General features: G+C 40.1%; 3 protein-coding genes across 4 annotated transcripts; 2 read left to right on the top strand and 1 right to left on the bottom strand.

Moving 5' to 3' along the window:
• Nucleotides 1-440: 440 nt before the first annotated feature.
• On the top strand, nt 441-3,000 carry LOC105381009. The gene is made up of 2 exons (XM_048630602.1): nt 441-662; nt 831-3,000. The coding sequence occupies exons 1-2, from the start codon at nt 551-553 to the stop codon at nt 2,252-2,254; spliced, it is 1,536 nt and encodes a 511-aa protein (XP_048486559.1). The 5' UTR covers nt 441-550; the 3' UTR covers nt 2,255-3,000.
• LOC105381010 (myosin regulatory light chain 2) lies at nt 2,797-5,459 on the bottom strand. 2 transcript variants are annotated; one of them, XM_048630603.1, is made up of 3 exons: nt 5,308-5,459; nt 3,793-3,996; nt 2,797-3,397 (listed from the first exon to the last, which is right to left on the bottom strand). In XM_048630603.1, exons 1-3 carry the CDS (start codon nt 5,308-5,310, stop codon nt 2,921-2,923), a joined length of 684 nt encoding a protein of 227 aa, XP_048486560.1. In that variant the 5' UTR covers nt 5,311-5,459; the 3' UTR covers nt 2,797-2,920. The 2 variants fall into 2 exon arrangements, with proteins under 2 accessions (XP_048486560.1, XP_011548944.1); XM_011550642.3 differs by having other exon boundaries at nt 2,797-3,343; nt 5,308-5,458.
• Nucleotides 5,460-9,142: 3,683 nt separating this feature from the next.
• Nucleotides 9,143-20,090, top strand: LOC105383835. The gene is made up of 17 exons (XM_048630457.1): nt 9,143-9,957; nt 10,192-10,346; nt 10,661-10,805; nt 11,574-11,751; nt 12,022-12,095; nt 14,773-14,943; nt 15,279-15,440; nt 15,698-15,875; nt 16,116-16,221; nt 16,415-16,566; nt 17,006-17,215; nt 17,564-17,677; nt 17,888-17,972; nt 18,460-18,643; nt 19,173-19,325; nt 19,539-19,615; nt 19,946-20,090. Exons 1-17 carry the CDS (start codon nt 9,143-9,145, stop codon nt 20,017-20,019), a joined length of 3,033 nt encoding a protein of 1,010 aa, XP_048486414.1. The 3' UTR covers nt 20,020-20,090.
• Nucleotides 20,091-20,720: the final 630 nt, after the last annotated feature.

Raw genomic sequence — 20,720 nt, 5'->3', positions numbered from 1 at the left:
CTATGTCCAACAGTGGACTACAGAAGGCTGAGAGAGAGAGAGCTTACCTTTCCTCATCCAGTGGAAATTTGCCATGAAAATTCTATTTTGGCCATCTATACGGCCGGCTAGCGGCTCTTAAACCACATATTTCACAAGTTTTATAAAACATAATTATTATCAATAATATCAAGCAACACTAATAGTTAGGTACCTCCACACAAACACTGCACTTATCCACAGTAATAATAATATATAAATAACTGTTAAATCTTAATTTATTTATAATTTAAAAATATTTTTCAAACTAAACGATTGACTGACTGACACTGACAGATGACAAAAGCCAAAGATGTCTATGATAGCGTAAAAAGTACTCTGTGAGCGGTGCTCGCCATTATTTTTCGTACGCGTTCCATACTATTTTTTTTCCAGACTGTCTTTCGCCAGACTGTTTGTCATTGTCAAAATTATGTCTTGTCAATAGAAAATTTGTTTACAATTTTTTCTGCCTGATTAAATCGCTTTTCTTTCTAATTTTGAATGATAAACTTAATATAAAGTCCTTAAAATGAACACCAACAATTCGCAGAATGAGAGCTATTGGTTTGTGGTGCGCGAGAATCAGGACAACACCGTCGTTCTCGCCAGCACCAACGACTTTCCGGCAGACACTTCCCTTAGTAAGTTTTATCTTGATTTAAGTGTTATATCCAATATATATGTCAATGGTTATATCTCACTATCAATTATCACTATAGGACCTACTACTGCCAGCCATACTTAAGCTTCGAAATTGAAACTAAAATGTTGTTTATTCGACATAAGAAATTATTCATTTTTGTTTCAAGATCCTCATTCGCGATATACAATAAACACAGAGGATGCCCAGTATGCACAGCTAGCGGCCGCGCCGCCGCCGCCGCTGCCACCGCCGCCCCCGGCCGTCGACAGAACTATGGATGAGTATAAAAAGTTTTGGGACAGAAATAAGGTTCGGCTCCTACTGAACCTCAGCTCAGATATCAAATACAAACACAATCAACCCTTCAAAGAGAAGCACGTCTGGAACGACATCGCCCCCCTCATAGGAACCACGCCAGAAGAATGCTGGAGGAAGTATGTCAATCTGAAGAGCACTTTTGTAAGGATGTACAAGAAGAAGCTTCTTGGCAAAGAGATTAAATGGCCTTACTTACAGATGTGTGAAGAAACATTCAGAAAGTGCAAGATCATGTCACCGGATATGTTGGAAATTTGGAATAATGAGAAAACCAATAGACTCTTGGAGTTGTACATAGAAAATGTTGATAAATATGGGGCAACTAAACAACTGTGGAGGTTCATTGGAGCCACGCTGGGTGTCACCGGGGCAAATTGCTATAAAAAGTTTAGTAGCCTGAAAAAGACCTATGATAATATACTAGAAAGGACTGGAGACACTGGGAGAGCAGTCAAATGGCCATACCTTTGCCATTTCCAGAAAATTCACACAATCACTTCTCCTGCTCAATGGAATAACAGTAAGACTAGTCAACTGTTAGAGGCATATGCTATGAGGGTATACAACTTTGTTGATCCCAAGTACAGTAAGAAAGACCTGTGGTCAGAAATCAGTGACATGGTTGGGGAAAGCCCTGAAGATTGTGATAAGAAGTTCAGAAACATGAAAGCTACTTACATCAGGCTGAAACTCACTGGCCAAACAGCCAGGAGATGGAGATTCTACAATATCTTTGAGATTATCAATAAAAAGTATCAGGAGTACAGTAGAGATGGAAATGAACTTTGCTTTGTCACAAAACACAGGGTGGACTCCAAGATCAAACAGTTACTGACATTCTACATAGACAACATTGACAAATTCAGGAATCCCTTTGTAAAGAACAAACATTTGTGGAGGAGCATCGCTTCTAAACTCAATATGGACCCTGAAGACTGTGATAAGAAGTTCCGAAATCTGAAAACAACATACAGAAGACTGGTTGAAACAAAAGATAGGTCACAAAAGATTAATTGGCCATACTTCACATATTTTGAACAGATATATGGTGATCCAGATTGTAAAAGCTTCCAAAGATCTCTAACATTGCCAGCACTGAGTGCAGAAGATATCATGTTTCAAGAGATACAGAAAGTAGTTCAGGAGTCTAGTGAGAGGCGAGATCGGAATGACAAGTTTGAGCGGCTCATTGAGGCTGTTGAAGTATCCAATGACATACAAAGAGAAAGAAACAGGATATTGCAAGCTTTGTTAGACAGACGGAAACTCTGATTCCCTTGTGACTGATAAATTGTATTAAGGTTAGAACATTTGAATTAAATTCCATTAAAAAATCGATATTGTATAAATTCTGCACACATGTAGGTTGTCCACTATTTTGTACATGGTTCATTATTTATTTATACGTAAGTTGGCTCCTGGCCAAGAATATAATTAGGTACCTACTCCTCTGACAATGTGGGTCTGGCTCGCATAGACACATACTCGCATACCGATGCCCCACAGTAAAATATGAAAATCCTTTAATGAAATATCTGCTACGGGCGGGATTCGAGCCCGGCGTCCTCTGCAAAATCAGCGTCAATAGCTATCATATGTCGTTACTATAGAGGCATGAGCTCATTCTTTCCTTACTTCTTAAAACCTTCATACAAACTGCCTAGTAAGAATCCCATTACGACGGGCCTCAGCGCAAAAAGTTGTTAATATTGCGGCCCGCGATCCAGTATACAGTATACTATTGGAGTAAAGACACACCTTCATTTAGTTATAGCAGAACTATATTTTCATAACGTATTAAATTAAAAAATGGAAACAATAAATTATAAATTTATTACAATAATAATAATAAAGAAATTTAAAAAAGATCGGTTCCAAGATGTTGGTAGCTGGTACTGTGAACCGATGGCCAGGTGGAACGTGGAACGTTGGACGTGTTTACGCAGCCTCTCCGCCCTCCTCGCCCTCCTCGGCGGACGCGGTGAGCATGGCGATGAGCTTGCCGGTGTCGATGAAGCCCTTGTCGTCAATGTCCATCTGGTCGTACGCCTCATCAACCTCATCGGCGGAGAACTTGTCTCCCCACGACATGAGGGCGTGCCTGAGCTTCTCAGAGTCGATCTTGCCTTCGTCGTCGAAGGTCTTGAAGGCGTTGATGACGACGTCATCCTCGTCGGATCCGCCGGACATGCGGGTCGCGAAGAGGGTCAGGAGCTGGGTGAAGTTGATGGGGCCAGGGGCCTCGTTGACCATCTCGTCGAGCTCCTTCTCGGAGGCGAGCCTGCCGAGAGAGTCGAAGGTGGCGCGAAGGTCGTTCTTGCCGATGATGCCGTCCTTGTCGTGGTCCATCAGCTGGAAGGCCTGCGGACAGATACGGAGAAGTGTAAGCGATTCGGCTATTTGCGACCGGAAGGCCTGGGGACAGAGATAAGGTTTAATAAGGACTTGTGGAAGTGCCGTTTGTTGGGACACATGTATTGGACTTATATCTGATTCCTTTAATCATAATCATCCAAATCTACCTCAACAGCCTGGTTAGCGTTTCTGGAACTATCAATCAAATTTCGGATTAGATTTTAGGCTCTTATCTTTTCTGGTACAGCTAGAGTAACCCTGCAGAGTTCAATGCCAAAACGTCGCGTACTGATTACACCAAAATTTTCCGTCTTCACTACAGCCAGACGTAGGTCTCTCCTAAAACACGCCACTGGATTCGACCTATACTTTTCCAACTTATAGGGAAGACTTGAACAAATTATATACCTTTCGACTTATCTAAGGAAGACTAGACCATATACATCGACGCTTACCTCCTTGAACTCAGCGACCTGCTTCTGTGTGAACATGGAGAAGACATTGGATCCAGTCCTCTTGGCCTTACGGCTTCCTCGGGAGGACTGTCTCTCGCTGCCGCCGCCGGACGCGGGGGTGGACGCGGGCGCGGATACCTCGCCCTCAGCCGCAGCCGGGTCCTTTACCTTCTTCTTCTTTACCTTCTCTTTCTTTTCGTCCGACTGTGGGGAGAGAGCGGGATGAGAATGTGTTTGTTGGTTTGGGTGTGGAGTTTTGAAGTGTTTGTGGACTGGACTGTGTTTCCTAACCTTTTCGATGATGCTGCCGGGTTTAGCTTTAATTTACTATGATGTTTGTTTTCGAATAGTTTAGTAGGCATTTGAGAAAAACCGTAAGGTTTGGTTTTTGGCAACTACATAAAAATGTTCTTCATGCATTGCTATTTACGGAACCTTTATTAGATACTCCCAAAATTTTTGACGTCGGGATTAAAATTATAGACACTCGCATCGTTTAAAATTGAAGTAAATTTTCACCGAAATTCCTGTTAAAATCTGGATAGCACATCGCGGAATCTAAACGATTCTATTTTCGTTCAAGAGTTGGCTCCAGATTAGGTGGGACGGGCGCGCAGTTTTCGAGTTATTTCGGGATCACAATCCAGGCATCCGCTTTCAGTCGCCTCTCGTAAGACCGTTTCGTTTAGTTACGTGAATCCGGCTGCAAATAGATTGTGTGTTCCCATTTCTTTCTTGTTGGCGTTAGATACTGACTCTTTAGCTTTGATATTTGGATTGAGTTCGAATATTTTTCCGGTGGTTTCAGTTGATTCATTTATTTATTTTGTTTTGATGTTCGCTGCCAATTGTTTAATTTAGTAAGTGCCAATATCGTCATATTCGTATCTGAATTGGTTTCGCTTTTACTTTGAAAGTTATTTATTTTGAAGTTAAAAACTTTAGTTTCGCCTATTTTAATGTTTTTGTAGTTTGTTCAAATTTATTTCTCGATTGATGAAGGTTTGCTTAAGTATTTTGGTAAAACATTGCAGTAGGTGAAACCTCTTAAGTTTGGTTGTTTATAATGTTTTGAATGAAGTCATTGCCATTGTTTTTCATTCATGTGCATTAGTTAAAATAATAATTATTGTATGATGAACTTGATGAAAGCTTGTTTTAAAATTATAAAAAAATCGGTATTAAAGTTTACTTATTCTTGCTACAGCAAAGAACGTAAGTTAAGTTACCTCACTGAAAGCTAATTAATTTTAAGTTACGTATTTTTCACCTTGCCATCCTTCAGATAAGTACTTCACCACCTCCATTTTATCAAAAAGGTATCACGATTTTTTTTGCTTCCACTAAGCGCAATCCGAAATCAATTTTATCACTTCATGTCAACGTCCACAGCCGTTGCATCGACATCATCACGTTTATCTTTAACCACTGCATCTTTATCACTTGTTTCATCATCGTCACAGTCCACAGTTGTATCACTTAGTTCACTTGTGTCGGTGTCTTTGTTGCACTTACCATTGTGTTGTGAGTTGGAGACCTTCGGAGGAGAGACTGTACCGTTCGGTAGTCCCACCCTGACTCCTTCAGCCGGCGGCGGCGCGGACGTGGTTACCTCTCCCCCCACCACAGCTTCCCTCCTCCACATTCGCCATTCCATATATAGTTCGACAAAATCCGATAGGTTTCGGATCGGGAACGCACAGAGCCGTTTAGCCAGCGCGGGAGCGCGGCCGCTGATTCGCTTTTGTTTTTAAAAATAACCCCGTCAGGTGGGCCGGGGTTTTTATTTTGAAATGGGAATGTTTGTTGGATGTTATGTCGATCGCAGCGTTGAGTTAAATGTGACAAGTGTTTGATGTCTGAATTTGAGTATTCTATAGATTCTCACATTAGGTTTAACACCTAAGCTTAAACTTAAATCTTTCTCAATGAAAATTCAGCCTAACACAGCCTCTGCATTACTGGAAGCTCTGCGTAAATTAACATCAAGTTTGAAACTGGTCAATTAACTCTCATTCATCATGTTGGATTTTCCCAATTTTCTAAAGAAAAATCTGCTATAGGAAGCTTAGTGTTCCCCAGTTTTGGCTGTGTACTATCTACCTACATGTTAATGTGTATAAATATTAATAACGAGAACCATATGTATATTTAATATTTATAGATTGGTATGTCTCACACGTCTCAAGCATCTCATTGAGACGGAAAAGTTTATGCTGGTGTGTAATATGAATCATTTGTGTATACCTGGTAGGTATATCGTCGTTCCAAAATAGAACAGAAATGTAGGATTTGGAGGCCAGATGCTACAACTACAAGCTTGTGTGGGTACGGAATGTCTGTTTGAATGATTAATGTAAGTAAATATATTTAGGAAAATAAGCCAGAGTCACGGAGGTTACCGTGAGTTGAATCGATGCATTGGAAATTGCATTTGTAATGACAATGATGATGATGACACCAGAAGTTAACTCAAATCTCTCACTCATTAATACACACATAAATCGGTTTTGGATTACGTTTGGAGAATACTTTTGATACTTTATAAGTATTTTAAAAGGAAATTGTAACTAATTGGTTAATGAAGAGTGACTTCACGCCTTTCAGGATTGCAACCAATCCATTTGGGTATAAATCATCATCATCAGCCACCCGTGCTGGACATAAGCCTTTCCCAAGAAGTACCACAACACTCTGTCCTCAGCCTTCCTCATCTAGCCACTACCTGCGAAAGGTCTAAAGGTCATCGGAAAATTGGTAAATAAGTACTTAATCTTTAAAATATAATGACTTTACGCACACACCATTTTGTCAATTCATGTTAATCCTGAACATCTATCTAGGTACTTACATCTCCTTGGGTAAGTATATTTGTTTAGTAATTTGGAATTTAGTGACTCCTGCTGCGATAGTTTACAAACATTGAGATAAAATGTATGAGTAAGTATGTACTTACTTATAAAACTATTTCAGACAGTTTAATTGCATTTCTCAATTAAAGTGATAAAAAGGAAAACTTTTATGATAGAGATGTTAGTAAATATGCATTAACATAAGTAGGTACTTATATACCATCAGAAATTCTACCTAGTCATGTTATTAGCGTGTCGGTGACAAGCACCTTAGCTGGACTAGGGTTGTCCACCATTAACTGATTAGCCAGTCAGATTATTAATATAGCTGGCAGTTACGCTAAACGAATCGTTAAATCAAACGTTAATTAAAGGAAGGATATTTATTTATTTAATTTAATACTTTATTGCACAAATATGACATATAAGTGTAAAAAAGGTGGAATTAATGCTAAAAGCATTTTCTACCAGCCAACCTACAGGAGATACGGATATTAACCGCGAAAGGAGCACTGATTTCAAATTACACATTGGTAAGAAAAAAAATTGAAGCTATTATCTTACGGGATAAAACCGATAAGTACCCTGCTGCCTCAATGCGGAACCCTAATGCCTTAAAAAGGAACCCTGAGACCTCAATACGGAACCCAGCTACCAATCCCTCAGCATCGCTTCACGCGGCGGGCGGCTATTTCCATCGACAGCTGAGTTCTATTCTGATACCCTGACTCACGCCGACTGAACACATTGTAATGTATACTCTATACTGTCACGGGATGATACAGGGGATCCTTTTTACCCGTTATGGCAAAACGGGGTGTTATAATGTTGGAGTGGTGACGGAAAGGGAGACTGAGTAAAGTTCTGTGGAGCCTCGGGTTCGATGCCTGGCCGCGTAGATAAATGTTTAAACACAGATATGAATGTGACCGATTTATGGCAATATGCCTGTGCCCTATCACATGGTGCTTAATGTAGCTCAGTGTAGTATCCGTAGAGGAAAACATACTACACTTTGCTTTGTGACTCTTGCAGTAGTTTCAAACGAAGAGTAGGTGCATCAGTGCAGCAATGCACCTACATAATTATGTACAGGGATTAAAACCATGAATGTTTAAAACCTATTAAATAAAGGAACGTTTATACCATTACACCCGAGTCCGCGTTGTTCTGTGGCTTATACCTATAAGTAGTTAGTTACAGCATTTTTTTTATTAAGTAATACCTTATTTCATTGTAGGATAATTAATAAGTAAGTGATAAATCAGTAAAAATGCAACTGTGTAACGGGTTCCGCTCATCTGGCATAATCTTTATTGACCAAAACTCATTTCGCATAACTCGTATGGTCTAAACTTTTTTGGCCGAACCATCACTTTGCCAAGACTTATGTGGCATAAGGCTCGTTTCGTCTAAAACTCTTTAGGCACAATCTTTAAACACCTAAGTTTCGTTTGCTCAAATTTATGTTCGTCTATACCTATGTATAAACTTGATTATCCTAATGTTATCTTAATAAATAATATATTAAGTATGTAGTAAATGTACAAATTGTGGTATTTTTCTCCTACATCCCGAAAATCACGATATTGTATGATAAAAAAATCGAAAGTTAACGACCAATATAATTATTACAAACCCCATGAGATCGAAACCTAAAAATAGGTGCGACGACGAGCAAAGCGAGGAGGAGCGTGTTAGGTGCACATGTTCATCAAAACCAAAGCGGAGCGCAGCGAAGCGGAGCGGAGCGTTTTCCAAACAGCGGAAACAATACAAGGCACCAGTTTGCGCTATGTAGGGAGACTCTCCGTCAAAGTTAAAGCCAAACAAATATTATTACTTTGTATAAACCTATGCCATAGCATTATTAGGCTATTCAAGATTTGGCCATACCATTATTAGGCTAAACAATGTTATGCGAAATAACTTTTTACTAAACGAGATTTATGCCATACGATTTTCGGCGTAACGAGACTTTGACAAAACGTTACTATGCAATACGAGATTAGGCAAAAAAATCTTATGCCATAAAAGGTAGAACCCTGTGTAACACTTTCAATAATGAATTATTTATGTTGTAGTGTAGTTTAGGCTCCTACAATTAAATAAACATAGCTAATTGTTTATGTAAACAATCTTATTGCAGTTAGTGTGATGCTTCAAACGAAATGGTATCTTGTGGCCAATTCTAATAAAATAAATTCACTTTACAATGTGCCATAGCTTAAGGGATTTTGTTAAAGTGTTAGTGATTCTGTTCATCATCAATAGTTCAGGTAAGCGGTAAGCCTTATGTGTTTCGTAAGCCTAGGGTAATTTTTTTCGTTGTTCTCGATCTTGAGAGAATCAGTTATGTATGTTTCTTGGTTGTCGTTAAAGATAAACTGTTAACTATTTACCAATTTTTCTGAATTTATTTTTACTCAGCAAAAGCCTTGGTCCTGAAAGCCTACATATCTCAGCACGGCGTTCACGGTGAGGTAGAATTCTCGAGAATGAACCAAACAGTCATCAGTTTGAAGATCAAGCTGGAAACGAGAGAACCAGAGGTCACCTGGCGCTGGTCTGTCCACGAGTTTCCAGTCGACTACAGTGATATAACCCAGAACAGATGCTCACAGAAACATCTGGGCAGAGAAATCGTAGCATTGAAGGATCAAACGGGGTACCTGGACCACCTTGGTCAGAATATACCAGAGTTTTACAGCTCAGTTCCTCTGACGGGGAGGTCAGGGTTGTGGGGCAGAAGTCTGGTCTTGGAAACTTCGGCTTCGACTAAGGTTCTTTGTTCGTCGATGTTTTCTGCTGAAGATATGATGTTGGAGACGCATGCTGTGGCTACTTTCACGTCACCCATTTTTGGGTCGGTGCATTTCAGATGGCTCGACGCTAGGAAGTGTAATGAGGAAGATGCCTTCGTTATAGCAGATTTATATCACATAAAAGACGTTAAAGTTCGGGAGAAATTCACATTGCATAAATGGAAAGTCTTTTTAACAGACACTTACGATTCTGATGAAAGGAACTTTGCTGATGATTGCAATATCTTAGATTCAATATTTACTGTGGATGATAGTGATTTGGGCACAAGAATAGGAGACCTAGACAGACATATGGGTCTTATTAAAATATCAACTGATGCCAGTAAAGCTAAATTCAAGACAATGTTTAGAAATCCAGTTTTAGATGTGTTAAGAGATTATGTGGTTAAAGGCAACAGTAGTGTTTATCTCGTCATTTACGATCATGTGTATCAGAAGAAGTTTTTGGCGTGCACTAAATTACGAAAAATACCACCCAGAAGCTACAAGTGAGTTTATTTACGTATTTTATTTTATCATTGCATCTGCATGTTGTATTTATAAACATTACTTAGTTACTCAAGTTTATTTTCTGCAAACACGTAATTCGATGACTCAGTCGGTCCATTTTACATTTCCAGGGCCATGATTAAAATGGACGGGATACGAAGCAAGGTTTCGTTTCGGCAACGTTCCCCATTTGATATCTCCTGGACTGTCTTCCATCTCTCCTCCTCCGACAGACATGTGGACCTGACCACGTACAGTGAGCTCAAGTATTCCATTGGGGAACTCCCTCCAAAGTTCCTCCATGAAAGATCTATGAAAGATATTTGTAACAGTACCGGACTTGTTTATAATCCTGTGGATGTTGTCCAGAAAACTACTCTGGCTTTAGGTAAGTGAATCATATGTCATATCACCCATTTAGTCATCAGTAATTGGTTTGGATGCTATGTTCCCCACACCAAGCGGACTTCTAGGCTTTTCATAAACATGGTTTTATGAGTGATATACAGGATGAGTCTTTCGTAGGTGCATATCCGGTATGTAACAGAGCTCTTATCCCAAGGTCATTATAACAAAAGTTGTTCGGAATGAAGAGCTCTGTAACATACTTCCATACTTCCGGATATGCACCTACGAAAGACTCACCCTGTATATGTGTTGTATCAGCTTAGGTACCTAGAGTAAGAAATAATTTTATTTCAGGTAATGGCACGCAAGATGAGTATGCAGTAGGCAATCTGATTCACAAATATAGAACAAATCCGGAGCTAAACACTGCGTACTGGGATGTGTATCTACCGCTGTATGGCGCGCATAGCATCTTACACAGATCAGTGCTTTTGGAGAGGTAAGTAGGAAGTATGCAGATTAATCATCACATCGACTATCCCAACACTTTCATACGATACTAAAAAGTCTTCCGAAAAGAGTCCGCCAAAGGGGCCGTCCATTAATCACGTGAGGTCGTTTTTCTCATTTTTTGACCCCCCCCCTCCCCCCTGGTGATATTTGGTGAGGTTTGGGACCAACCCCCCCTCCCCCCCCTGGATCACGTGTATTTTTTTGGAAGTCTATGTAAAGGCAATTTTTGACTAGAAAAAAAAGAGGTCATACTACAAATCGTTAAAAAAAATTCATACTACAAATCGTCAAAATCGGTTCAGAAATACCTAATTTTTGACAAAAATTAATACACGTGATGTCTAACGAGAACCCCCCCTCCCCCCTCGTGATGTTTCGTGAGGTTTTCAGTACCCCCTCCCCACCCCTTTGAGCCTCACGTGATTAATGGACGGCCCCAAAGCCAAAATTGTAAGCCTAACGGAGGTGCCACATAATTTACCATTACTTATTACGTTCAACGTTTATGTTTTACAACATACTAAAAAGTCACTTGGCTTGGCCCAACCATACTATAGTAACTAGAAGGTGTATATTGAAGCCATTGAGTATGAATGGTCGAGGGTACACCCGAATCCGCGTTGTTCTATGATTGAAGCAAACCTTTTTTCTGGATTTTCTATTATAATTTTTTACGTCGGCGTCGCGTCGTAGGTCGTACGATATAATAATGTTGAGTTAACTAACTATACTTGTAAGTATAACCCTATTTCAGAGACACCAAGCACTTCCCGCTCTGCGGCGCGATCCTGGCGTACCATCACGACAGAGACTCCCCGATCCCGATGACGACCGCCGAGGCTGTCTTCAGGTACCCGCTGGCTGGCCGGGTCACCTTCCGACAGCCGCTGAGGCAGCCCTGGGCTGATACTAGCATTATTGTTGACTATTTGGTAAGCTGTTTGTGGTGAACTGGGGGTTTGTGTTGTAACAGCCACATTGCACTAGTCGTTTTAAAGATAAGATAAAGCTAAAAAGCTTTATTCGGTGTCCAGCACCACACATAGGTTTTGATCAAATGCCTAGAATGACTACGAGATGTCGACGTCGTTTATTTATATAGTCATACTTATCTCCTACAATAACATAATAAGTAAATTTCTGACGAAGAAGAAGATCTACTTACTACCAACCTTTAACTAACTCAGAGGAGTTGTTTTCAGATACATTCCGGTGATTTTGGCGGATCCTTCATTAACACTGATCGATGGACCATAGAAGATAACGATTTTCCTAAGTTAGTATCTATCACACTTTTTTAGCCAAAAAAACCCTATAGTATCTGTAGCCACAACTAATAATCTCACTGATGTGTTTGTCTATGATCAACCTCTATGGAGTCTATGAGTCTATGGTCTATGGTGACCTCTTGTCACGCGAACTAATAAAATGGCCGCTTTACAACAAACACGTATATGTATTATTATTTATAATTAATTGCTAACCCGCAATTACTTCAATGGCGACGAGGACGGATAAAATTTACGCACCACGGGTGAAATGTGAATAAGTTAAATTTGGCGGGAAGCGAAAATGATACATGTGGGCAAATCGCAAAATGGCAAGCTGAGCAGCGGGCGAGAGATGCGAGTCGAGAAGCTCGCGGTTCGCTGCAACTTCGAGGACGGCCGGGGCAGGCGCGTCGGGACCGAGCGACAGGCACGAGACCGGCGCGCGATCAGCTACCGGTGATGACGATACCCGAAGTGCACGCGGCCAATATCTTTTCCCAAGACTTTTGAGGTGGGACAGCAGGCGGCGAGTGTGACAGGCGCGCTAGACCACCAAGAAGGAAATATATCAAGATTCAAGAGCAGGCGGCATGCAGCAGAGAGGCCGAGGCCCTTGGTGTGGGTACACGCAGTGAGGGAGCAGGCGGTGTGCCGCGAGGCGGTGCGCGACTCAGCTGCGGCCACGGTGGACGCGCCCGGCGGATAATTGGCCGCGATCAGGCGGACAAACGTCCACGACTGTTCTTTGTTGTTAAAATGGTATTGGGGGAGAAGAAGTGCGGATAAGTCATGCTTTATAAAGTGCTAAATTAGTAGGCGCATAATTTAGTTGGTTTAAAGTTTCCTAGCATATGTTTTGTACTTATACAATATTTGATATCATATTTTAGTAACTAGGTATATCTCAGATCAACTACAAATAGATTCGCAATCGCCGTGTGCACTATTCTCTTTCTCACTCAAACCATAGATGTTGCCGACAAAAAAATAAAACCTAAATATGGGGAAATTTAACTTATCATAATAACAAAAACAAAACTTGAGTATATCGTCGGTTGATAGGAAAAAGTCACTAAAGGCTAATTTTTCAATAGCCAGACAAAAGTTTTGCTGGGAAATAATTTTGATGCTGTTGCGTCTCAATGTTTCTCAATGTTTGTATTACCCAGATAACATTTATCTGAATATTGAAAAATCAGCCTTAGTGAGTTTTTCCTGTCAACCGACGATATAAGAAAAAAAACTTTACTCATACTTATTTGATTTCAATATAATTATTTAATATACACAAACTGAGTGGATTGTATAATTCATTGTCTTCGTCCAATCGAAACAATCCTCTTCAAAATGTGCCGAACACAATTTTTGTATGTTTCCTTGGTTCCCAATTTGTGCGACCGGTAATGTCCATCCATTTTCTTGATATTTTTTTTTCTGTCGGAAACCTATGAAAGAGATAAATGGATGAGCATGAGCATTATAATCGTGGGCCAAATATGTGATGGGGTTTTTTTTAAAGGAAACACGTATTTCGTATCAATACAATAAACTTTATATTATACAGAAGAAATCACACATGGAAGAAAAAAAAAGAAACGAACGTTTCCTCACAATGAGAGGCACCTCATTTGAAAGAGGAGAATGACTTCTACAAAATACAATCTTCACAAAAACCGAATTCGTGCGCCCCATTTGTAAACCCAACCCGAGTCCGTTACAATTTCTAGTATTTTCTTTGCATACTATAATATTTGTGGGTAAAATAAATTTTCAATAACTTGCAACACCATGTGATTTGTTATGATATGGTACCTCGTAATTTTTACTTAAAACTGATACTAAAAGACCTTACAGTATTAAAATTAGTATCGTTTTATATTAAAATCGAGCCAATAGATAGTACTATGATGAATGTAAGCTTGTTAAACTTGATAGTATCTACTTACATGTGAAAATATATCTCATCCATCATTCCATCGTGTTTTCGTTCATTATGCTCTATACAACCGAACAAAATCCACCCACCCATGTCACACACTCGTTAAGTGATGATAATAGTCTAATAAACTTAATAAACACCCACAAATCACTAGCAAATCAAAAATAAATAGCATTTAGAAAATTTTGTTGTAACTGTCAGCCTTTGTTTGGCACAGATTTTTCATTTGTTTCATTGTTTGGCACAGAGAACTGACGTAAACAGGCGCCACAGAAAAAGGACAAAAAACATTTACAGCTTAACGTTTCATTCTCACGCTTAATGTAGCTAAGCGTCTCTTTTTCGCAATGTCAGAACTGTCACGATTATACCCCTGTGCCCTATATACTGTTTTTAAGGTTATATTTTAGTTTTACAATTAAAGGTGGAGGAATGATGTGTTTGTCTATGATCAACCTCTATGGAGTCTATGAGTCTATGGTCTATGGTGACCTCTTGTCACGCGAACTAATAAAATGGCCGCTTTACAACAAACACGTATATGTATTATTATTTATAATTAATTGCTAACCCGCAAATACTTCACTCACCCGCTTGATCATTGCTCTTTCTTCGTCTAACGCCGTCTCCTAATCCCATTAATTTCCGTTTTGGATACCTCCGCATGAACCCATAGATATTATCTTTGGCCTTCCAACCCTTGGATGTTCCCGGTGCTTCCTTCACTCAAACTATCATCCCAGGAAGAAGAGGCCCCACCAGCTGCACCGCGTGGCTCCCCCCCGCCACCGCCGCGGCTGCGACTCCCCTCGCCACGTGTTCGAGCCGCTCGGACTGGACCTGGTCAAGTTCCACCGGAGCTGCTGCGAGCCAGGCCTGGAGGGGCTGTGCAGAATGGGGGACTTAAGCTCTAGGTACGGCTTTGGTAACGGGTGATCTTAGAAATTGAGCCATTTGGCTAGGCAGATGTCTGTGGTGATGGATAATTACGATACAATTGGTTTGGAGAATCACCATTCAGCGGCCGATGTCATGAGGACCTCAGTATGTATGGCATCGTATCTCTGAAGTTATGCTACATAATTTTGATATCGAAACCTTCCAACATTCATAATAATATGCCTCAAACCTTTTCTACCAATTAGTAACTTATAGTAGTCTGTGCTACGACGAGATTCCATCAAGAACACGTCAACAATTACACCCATCCTTTTAGGCCTCTAGCAATATAACCCACTAATGATTTCAGACACGAGAACCCCAAGCTATCCACAACCTTGGCGGGCATGCTGGCGGAGACCCGGCGCGTGTACTCCGCCCCGCTGGCGCTGTCTGGGACGCTCTCCATCATCAGCAAGTTCCTCGTCGTGAGCTACCGGCTCGGCCTCAAGGAGCTGTCCGCTTGCGCTATGTGAGGGCTTCATCATTATCATCAGCTAGTGGTCCTGAAGACAGGACGGCGTGGCGCACTCTTATGAAGGCTTTCTGTACCACCGGGATTGCATTGCCTACAATCGTCCACAGATGAAGACTAAACATGCCATCTTAACAAGATTCTGCGATAACCCTTCGGATTAGAACTCAATAAATTTCATTCACGTACCCAACTATATAGAATCCGTAATTTGAAAAACTAAATTACCGTCAAATAATTATCCATTCCCTTAGGATAGTCCCGGTACACCAGCGTTCAGCCATCGTCCGTGACTGGGTCCCCAACGGCGAGGGTCAGCTGACGATGAGGGGCCACGTGACCTTGACCCAGGAGTCCGACCTGAGCCCCACCAGCGTCGACGTCAAGATGGAAGTGATGGAGAGTGGGATCGGGAACTATGGCATTCATACGGTGCGTTTGTGGGTTTTGACTTGATATCTTTGAATTTTATCCGTATCAATCTATCGACGTAGCAGGCTCATTGTCTTACCAATTTCGTTATTGTGTTGTGGCCTATTGCTCTATTCAGCGGCTCCTAGTTGGATGTTCCCTTTTCCTTTCGGTATTCAGTAACTGATAAAAACCTTTGACTGTCTCCAGAACTCAGCAATCGTTCGCTGCAGAAAGCTCACTGATTTCATTTCTTTTTAGGCTCCTGTGGTGAATGACGTAGAAAACCCTTGTGACGACAAGAGTTTAGACGGTGTCTACAATCCGTTTAAAGTTAATAAAATGAAGAGTCCATATCCTACGATTGGTAAGTTCTAAAGTGGTAAGTTCTGGAAGATATGGAACCTATTTTTGTCAACGATATCTTCTGTCAATAGAGCATAAGTAGATATAGCCCGTTAGCGTATACAAGAGCAGGACCAACCATCTGTTCTTTCCAGAGCGGCGTGTGTCACTGCACTGTACCTTCCTTCTTCCTTTCCATCTTTCTTTTATTCCAGGCACAGCGGATCAGTACGAGCTGGGAGCCCTGGGTCGCAAACACGGCTACGTAGATGGGTACCGACGGTTCTCTGCATACTATGACGACACTCAGGTCTCCTTGTTCGGGCCTCACAGTGTCATTAGAAGGTCGTTTGTGTTTCAGAAAATGGTAATTACCTTCTTGTTCTCCTCCTTAGCTTCGATCTTCAAGCCACGCTATTTTAATACACTCCATCTTTGTCACGTCCTATCGTATGTACGGGCAATGAAAAAGTTCCACTCACAAAATATGGACACCAAACAACCCCAATTTTTTCAAACATTTAATTTAAAATGTGTACAAAATATTACCGCTTTTAGTTGGTGGTATCCTGATGCTTAAATGTACTTCAATGTTGCAGAAGGCGTCATTAAGCTAGTCTTTTCCGATTAGGAGTAATTTAGTGCTTTTCAGAATGGAATCGTGTCATTGCCCGTGAGTGTATATTCTCTTTTATAGTTGAATTTTTCTAATGCAGCCCTTTTTTGGTCTTCCTGTCTTACAATACAATATGCTTTATTTGCGCCTAAAATAACGCCTCTTACGCCTTCCCTTCCAAACTCTCCAGGTAGACAAGCGTCCAGCAGCCTGTTCAACAATCGAGCGACATTACAACGGCACAGAAGCGCGTCTGATGACAGTCATAGCGTCATTCCACAAGTCACCAGCACTGGAGGGGTACATACGGATGTCACAACTACTGTATGTGGATGGTAGCGTCAGTGACACCACTGTAGAAGGCTATTTGAAGCATGTTGGGGATACAGCGTCTTATTTGGTATGATTTTTGAAAGCTCTAGATGTGCCAGGTTTTTTTGAACGTCCAGTAGGTACTTGTTGTAAGTAGTCGAGAAACGATGAGATAAAGTGTTGAAGTGTAGTGTTCTTAAGGTGAGGGAGGCATATTATTATGTCCAAAAATGCACGATTGTTGGTTGGTGGAGATGGATTTTAATTAGCTGAGTCGCCTTTCACTGTGCGATAGGGCTATTTTTAGAACTTATTATAAACGCATACTACTTGAGTGCCAATTTGTCACAGTTCATTGAAAATAATTCCGTATTGTATTTATGCCGTATGAAACTCTAGATGCAAGTAAATATAGTTTTTTCTTATGTTTTTCCAGAATTATAAACACAAGTGGGAGATAAGAGATGGTGTAATAAATGAAACTGGACAATGTCGAGAGAACACAAGTGTCTGGAATCCCTACATTAAAATGAATAACACTGTTTTAAATGTAAGTTTTGTCTTTATTAGTCCCTCATGAAATTGGCTATTAAGTAATTTTTAAAGATTATGATGCAAAATAACACATACCTATCTAAGTAAGGCTCAGTTTTTATGCAAGAACTAGAACAGAGAAAGCTACTGTGCTGAGGTTTCCTGGTTTGAATCCCAGTATAGGTTAAAATTTGAAGTTTGGTTAAAGGTATAGGTATTGTTTCAGAATGTTCAATACGGAAGAGACTGTGGACCGGACAGTCCTCTGCGATGTGCAGTCGGTGACCTCACGGGCAAGCTTGGAACCATCAGTTAGTTTTCTGATATTATATCTTCTTTATTCGTGTATTAATCCATTAATACCTTCTATATTATATTCTCTTTGGGGGTGTAAGTACCTACACCTGGTTCTCTCGAGTGGAACCTTTGTGCATATTCCCACAAGGTCTAAATTGCCTTCCTAAGCTTGGACCATTTCCCACCACGGTGGTCCACTGCGGGTGGTGAGTTCACATATTAAAATGTGCTAAATCTAGATGCAGGTTTCCTCACGATGCACCTTACCGCTTACCCGATAGAACAACCACCGCTCTTCCATTAATACCTTTTTACAGCACTTTAATTTCTTATTTAGCCTCGGCTCTACACATTACAAACGGGAGTTATCATAACAAAAAATATATCGTTGACTCCTGAACATAAGTCTCATAGAAGAGCAAACTGGTTCTTCAGCTATTAATATTTTGATTAATACCTGCAGAACCAGTTAAAACGGAACTCTCATTGATTTTCTTTCAGATTTAGGCGAGCGTATTGTGCTAACCGACAGTAATCTCCCCCTGATGGACATCGCTGGTGGTCGTTCCTTGGCAATCTTCGGCCATGGGATAAGTAACGAGGTGATCGGATGTGCCAATATCACGAATGATGAAGAAGTTACTAAATACACTTATATTGTGAAGCCTAGTGATCGGTTTAACTTGTGAGTATGGAACATACAAATGGATTGTAGATTGTAGCTCAGTATAGTATACCTAGTATAAATATTAGACATTAACTAGTGTTCAGTAAAATATCACATAACTAGGTATCTCTTTCACAACAGAGAAAGATGATACTGTGCTGATGTTTCCTGGTTTGAATCCCAGTAGGTTAACATTTGAAGTTGTTGTTTAGTTGAAAATATGATCAAAAAACTTTCGTCTGATGGTTGTGGCTCAGGGCCAAAAATACTATTGCACCGAATCCATAGTTTACCAGTAGGTAAGTTTGTTAATTTGTGCATTTGTTGTGCCTAACGTCTAGCGACTATAATTGGTATAGTGTTAACTGGTTCAAAATGATTTTAGCATTAAGTCCACCTGATTGTACATAAATTACTTTTGTATACTGTGCAATAAAATAATGAAATAAATATAGTGAAGCTTGGGTTGCTTCTATCAACAACTTTCCACAAAAAATCACAGTCATAAATTACACCTCGTCTGTTCACAACTCCCTTAAACCCTCAGACAGAAGTTCCTCTCCCAAGTCCGCGGCCTGCTGAAGGCGCCGGCCTGGCTGGTCTCCGCGGACCCTCGCGTCGCCGACCACGGCGAGTGTCTGAGGCTGCTCATGAGGTTCCGGGGGCCTGGCGCTGAGCTACTGATGAAGGCGTTTGAGAAGTATGTTCTTGTTTACGGCTGGTTTTAAGAGAATTAGAATAGAGAGGCAATGAACGTCCACTGCTAGGGTTTCAATAACTTCTGGACGGCTTTTGTTAACTACAAGCTATCTATCTATAAGCTATTTAAGGTTTTTGCATATCCGTTCACCGTATTACTTATTAATCTGCCAACCAAAATAGATAACATAAATAGTGTGTGGTATGCTTTCAGAGTGATGGAGGATGAAGACTCTGAGACGCCAAGAGTTTACCGCAGCTGTTTAGATCGCGAAAATAAAAGAAAAAAGGGTAATAATTTTTTATTTATTTAATTAAATCTATATATTTATATTTTGGTGGCGCTCTTCTGTTGCACCCCATCCAAATATTTTAATAATTTTCATAATTATAAGTCCGACATTGTCCACTACTGGAAATAGGTCTAATACCACAGTCTTCAATCGCATCTCCAACGTTCGTTGTTTGATACATTCTTGGTTAAATATAGCAAGCCCAGAAAGTAATTTCGACAGCTATTTTTATAACATCCGTAGATTGAAAGTTGTGAATTGTGATGTTTCGCAAACGATTGTATTCTACTTAATTGTTACATATTCTACTGTATCTTTGTTTTTGCAGGTCAAGTCTTCACAAATTTTATCTCGAAGAATCCCGTACCTGCCACTAAATATTTGCTGAAGAACGAAGTCTGAACTTAAAATAGTAGTACCTAGTTGATAACATTGTGAAATATATCGACAAGATGGAGTACAAGATGTTTAAATTTTGGGTTTTCTTTTCCTTACCTTTGAATGTAACATATCGCCTACTCTTAATGGTGACTTTCAACTACCAAGTTGTCACCAAGTTTTATTTAAAACAAGGTTTGATGTAGCGCCTGGGAGATCACAATAGCTGAACCCCGTTACAGTAACTTACCACTCCAATGCAATCTTGAACTGTGATCAATAGGAGGATTATACCTATTTACCTATTTACCTATTTAAACATTTTTTATTTTTTGTTTCTGTTATGATTATATATACCTAAAAGTACTAGATTAATTTGTCGATAATATTACTTACCTGATATTAAGTTAACTTACGATGTCAAGTCCGGTTATCTACCTACTTACCATCTTCACTGTTTCAAAGTCAAAATTATTACTGCATCATTGTGTTCTCTGACTTACTGTTGTTCAGATCAGATATGATAATGTGTACCTCACCTTATATAAACATAGATATGTAAGTACCTAAAGTATTAATAATTGCCTATTTTATTGTATTAAGAGAGTGCTATGTCCGCCATCAAACTGCTGCGCAGTTTGGCAGACCTAAATTGTAATACCAATTAAGAAAAATATATGAATAAACTTTATAAAAAAAAAAAAAAATACAGGATTGTGCAACGT

Source organism: Plutella xylostella, chromosome 26, assembly GCF_932276165.1.
Source record: "Plutella xylostella chromosome 26, ilPluXylo3.1, whole genome shotgun sequence".
NCBI classification, from domain to species: domain Eukaryota; kingdom Metazoa; phylum Arthropoda; class Insecta; order Lepidoptera; family Plutellidae; genus Plutella; species Plutella xylostella.
The sequence above is the reverse complement of the archived record's forward strand: the minus strand, read 5'-3'. Positions and strand labels throughout refer to the sequence as shown.

Coding starts and splice junctions, on each gene's coding strand:
- LOC105381009 (XM_048630602.1), top strand. CDS start 551: ATGAACACCAACAATTCGCAGAATGAGAGCTATTGGTTTGTGGTGCGC. Junction 663..830: donor TCCGGCAGACACTTCCCTTA/GTAAGTTTTATC, acceptor TTTTGTTTCAAG/ATCCTCATTCGCGATATACA.
- LOC105381010 (XM_048630603.1), bottom strand. Junction 3,398..3,792: donor AGGTCGCTGAGTTCAAGGAG/GTAAGCGTCGAT, acceptor CTCTGTCCCCAG/GCCTTCCGGTCGCAAATAGC.
- LOC105383835 (XM_048630457.1), top strand. CDS start 9,143: ATGAACCAAACAGTCATCAGTTTGAAGATCAAGCTGGAAACGAGAGAA. Junction 9,958..10,191: donor ATACCACCCAGAAGCTACAA/GTGAGTTTATTT, acceptor CTCCTCCGACAG/ACATGTGGACCTGACCACGT. Junction 17,973..18,459: donor GGGCAAGCTTGGAACCATCA/GTTAGTTTTCTG, acceptor ATTTTCTTTCAG/ATTTAGGCGAGCGTATTGTG.